Source organism: Quercus lobata, unplaced genomic scaffold (genome assembly GCF_001633185.2).
Source record: "Quercus lobata isolate SW786 unplaced genomic scaffold, ValleyOak3.0 Primary Assembly Scq3eQI_116, whole genome shotgun sequence".
NCBI lineage: Eukaryota > Viridiplantae > Streptophyta > Magnoliopsida > Fagales > Fagaceae > Quercus > Quercus lobata.
In genome coordinates this window covers 31,446-35,570 of record NW_022154792.1, presented here as the reverse complement: position 1 = coordinate 35,570, position 4,125 = coordinate 31,446, and the positions used below count along the sequence as shown (strand labels likewise).

Here is a 4,125-nt window from a genome sequence, read left to right as displayed (position 1 = left end):
ACACTATGCCCCTTAACTAAACATCAACGCTCTAAGAAACATACCCCACTTCACTCCTTTCACTAATGGTCCTCAATTCTTATTATGTTTTCAATACCTTTTAATTTTTTAACGTAGAATCGACTGAAACTCAAACGCAAAGTGACAGAGTACATCCATGATTCATGCTTCCTTTTCAATCTTCTACATTTATTTAAAGGCCGTGACACAGACACAGCCTGGTTAATATACATTCACTTAGGACTTGTACCTGTCCTTAGAAGAACATAAGGGACTTGGTCTTCCCTCATGTCCAGGCTCTTTCTTTTTATTTTTATTTTTTTAAAATTGTCAAATCAGAAGAACCCCATAGTCTTAGTAAAAGCTCCAAAATAATTGAATTAAATAAGATCAATCTGAGAACAAATAACAAAATAGGAAGTCAATCTATATACTGCAATAAATTACACCCTATGAATCTCCAAACATCAACTACTAGGTAGTAGCTAAAATCAAATAAAATAAAAGTAATAAACTCTCCCAAATAAGTGGGACACCCAAATACCCTCACCGATGGCATCTAAGAAAGATGTTCTAATCTACAAACTACACTCCCGGCTGTGCTCTCGCACCATACGCATTGGTGCCGTTCGCTCCATTCTCATAGGAAGGGTACTTAACAGAGCCTGTCTTTTTCCTTTTTATGACAATGTACCAAGTAAAAGCTTCCAACATAGCTGCATTGAAGCCCAAGAAAATTAGAATCGCGGTATATATCTTCTTCCACTTCTTTTCAGGCTCCAAGATGTCAAGTCCCTTAAAGACATTAACAATGCTCAAAATAATGACAGTGTATCCAATTGCATGGTGGTAGATGTTCCAATATAATCTATATTTGTGATCCTTCTTTGGCCGCAAAAGCAGGGCAAACACCTACAACCATTTAACACAGTTGTAAGAAAACTACAATAGACACATTATAAAGCATGCAGGAAAGGAAATTGCATAGTTGATATAGTGTTAGTAAATGTGACTTGTTTAAGATGATTTAGTCATGTTCAGAAAACATCAGAGGCAGAGCCGGTTAGGAGGAAAACAAACACAAAAAGGATAAGCTGAATGTTATTCAATGACATAGAGGAAAGAACATTGAATTGTTGATAAATTGCCTCATAATATGACACTTAACTAGTTTAAATGATCAAGAATGATAATTTCATCTCATAAGCAATGAGTTAGAGTTTATGTATGGATGAAATAATGGAGTACCTGAAGTGTTGCAAGGCAGAAGAGGGTTATGCCAATGTTCCTATGTGGATAATTGTGAACGCTAGTGTCGCTGCCTAGTTTCATACCCGTTGCCCAGCCGGCCACCCCAACAACATAGGCAGAAGTTTGGCATGCAATATGCAGATAAAACCATGCTGGATCTGCTGACTTAAACACCCTCAGGTACCTAGCAATGATCACTCCCAAAGGCATCAATGTTCCCCAACTAACAGCGTTTAGTACTCCATGAACCTGAAAATAGTCAATCCAATATTGGAAAAATTAGACCCTTGAATATAGAGAAGATGTTTCTTTTTTGTTTCTTAATTATTCTTACAAACAAGTAACACAGACAAATGGTTCATGTTGTTGAGCATGAGAAAAATGCGTAGATCTTTGTTTTTAGTGCTTGTCTTTATTCAGGAAAAGAATCTCATAAATATGTGTTTTACCACCACTTACCCTTGAGGTGATGGTCATTTACAAGTATATGTGTTTTTGAGGGGAAGAGGAGAGAAAGTAAGAGAAATTAACTCCTTTCCGCTGGTTGGATACATAAACTTACACTTGGGCTCACATTTTTCCCTTCTCCCTTGTTCTTTTTCTCTTATTTTTCATTCCCTCAAACCAAACATAGAGTTAGATTAGGCTAAATAGAATTCTATCTCATAAAAGGGGGGGAAAAAAATACATGTCCTACTGAGACAGAATCTGTCTCTTGCTATAATCTTGCCTAGCAGGACAAGATTCAAGTACAGCTATGAAAGAACTAAGGTTGAACGGTAAAAATTAAGACCAATTAAATATTTGCCTATATAGGAACCATCACAAAGATGTTAATTTATAATCATACAATAGAATTAATCACGAGGGTATCTATTATTTATGGTTAATTTTAAGTTTCTAAATAGGTATCAATCGCACGAAAACTCATCAAAAGAACCCAGAAGATTGGTAGTTAAGATGGAAAGGAACCCTCTAACAACTTTAGCAACAACAACAATCATGTAAAATCAAGCAAAAATATGATCTACTTGCTAAAAAAAAACTTGAAGATTGAATCACTTACATTCTGTCTTCGAATCTTTGAACTGGTTCCTCCTCCTGAAGAAGTTGTTCCATCAACAAGATTCAAAGTGCCCACTGATCGCATGTTAGCTGCATTGGAACCGGTAGCATGCGATTGAGGATTATCTCCACTGACTGGACCAACTTGCCAGACTTGGTTCACAGTTGTCATGCCACTACTAAGTGTCAAAGTAGCAAATATGGTCATTTCACCGTTCACAAATGATCCATTGAGATTAGACACCCCAAAGCTCAAAGCACTCTCTGACAGCGTAGAAATACTAGTACTTGCTACTGAGGATGTAAATACCCGCATGGCTCCAGAAGAGTTTTGAAAGGCCACAAGGGCTTGTGACCCTGCCATTTGTTGTCCACTAGGGTTGATAGCCCAAGAAATCCAATTTGTAGCTGTGGCTCCAGTGACTCTATATGCAAGATCAAGTGTGTTGGCTGTACTGCTATAGTTATAGTGAAGGAATGCATTCAGTACAGGAAGGTCTTGGCATGAGGCATATACCGTGTTAGAGGAAAAAGTGTAGGACGTACAGGTCTGAGCATAGGATGAAACAGAGAGAGAGAACAGAATACAAGAAAACAACAAAGTTGTCAAAGCTTTACTCATGGTTGGTGATCACAACTATAAAGTTTTGAGGATTTTTGAGATATAATGGTCTAGAGATGAACACCTCAATAGAAAACAAGTTTTCAGTATGTAGGTATGTTCCAGATCTGAAATTGTTTCCTAAGGTATGTTCTCTCTCAATCTTATTATCAAAGTTATGGATCAAAATTCAATAATTTATAGATGTTAGAGAAGCATGGAGGAAAGAGTAAGGGAAAGTGGGCGTTAAAATATTGTTGGAAGAGTTGGGGTTTGTTGACTTGTTCTTGTTGTATTTAGAATATATAAATATATATATACACATATGCATGACTGTCGATTTGCATTGCTGACAGTCCAATATAAACTATAAGAAATCATTTTCTTTGTTTTTTTAAAAATAAAATAAAATATTTTTGGAAATAAAGAATTGGCAAAATTGATAGGAAAGATTTTTGTTTCCAAAGCAATATTGGAAGATGGAAGAAGTCACAGGCTTTTGTTTGCTTCCTACATTTCTAACTTTTGAAAAGTACACATTGGTTTGGTCTTACAGTCCAACCACTCTCCTTGTTCACACCTGCTTTTGTACGCGTATAGGTGTCCAAGAAATTAGTTCGTATTCTTAGGGTCCGTTTGGATTGAGCTTATTGTTGCTGAAACTGAAAACTGAAAACTGAAAACACTGTAGCAAAATAATTTTTAAATGTGTAAATAGTGTCGTGGGACCCATGAATAGTACATAAACAGTACGTAAACAGTGCGTGAATAGTATTTCTTGTCCCCTGCACAGTGCTTTTACTGTTCACGTGCAGAGGAAAAAAAAAAAAAAAAAAAAAAAGTTAGGAAAACGTAGAGCTGAAACGCAAGTTTCAGCTCTACCCAAACGGGCACTTAGAATATGGAATGGCCGCCAAGAAAGTAAATATCTTTATAAAATAAAATAAATATGAGCGGCCCCACATGTTGAATCAGCAATGAGCAAATAAAAGTCTGCATCATTATTATTTTGTAATTAGTCATGGCTGAAGTTCAAATGTAGCACCTACCACCGAAGAGAAATTTTCTCCAACGCTTAAGTTCAAACAAGTATGATTAGATGATTAAGAAGACTCAGCAATTTTTTTCAAAACTGGTGATGACATATGACATAATCAAGAGACTAAATCTGGTTATTAATTATGTCTTTTAAAAAATAAACTTTAAAT

General features: G+C 36.0%; 1 protein-coding gene across 1 annotated transcript; it reads right to left on the bottom strand.

The window, feature by feature from the left end:
* Positions 1 to 354: 354 nt before the first annotated feature.
* LOC115973388 (cytochrome b561 and DOMON domain-containing protein At5g47530-like) lies at positions 355 to 3,367 on the bottom strand. Its single transcript, XM_031093648.1, has 3 exons — positions 2,318 to 3,367; positions 1,249 to 1,500; positions 355 to 912 (listed from the first exon to the last, which is right to left on the bottom strand). The coding sequence occupies exons 1-3, from the start codon at positions 2,936 to 2,938 to the stop codon at positions 586 to 588; spliced, it is 1,200 nt and encodes a 399-aa protein (XP_030949508.1). The 5' UTR covers positions 2,939 to 3,367; the 3' UTR covers positions 355 to 585.
* Between the last annotated feature and the right edge of the window lie 758 nt (positions 3,368 to 4,125).

What these genes read in the sequence shown, in the direction of transcription:
- LOC115973388 (XM_031093648.1), bottom strand. Translation starts at nt 2,938, where the DNA reads ATGAGTAAAGCTTTGACAACTTTGTTGTTTTCTTGTATTCTGTTCTCT. An exon ending in CAAAGATTCGAAGACAGAAT is followed by an intron (nt 1,501 to 2,317) that starts GTAAGTGATTCA and finishes GACTATTTTCAG; the next exon opens with GTTCATGGAGTACTAAACGC. An exon ending in TCTGCCTTGCAACACTTCAG is followed by an intron (nt 913 to 1,248) that starts GTACTCCATTAT and finishes AAATGGTTGTAG; the next exon opens with GTGTTTGCCCTGCTTTTGCG.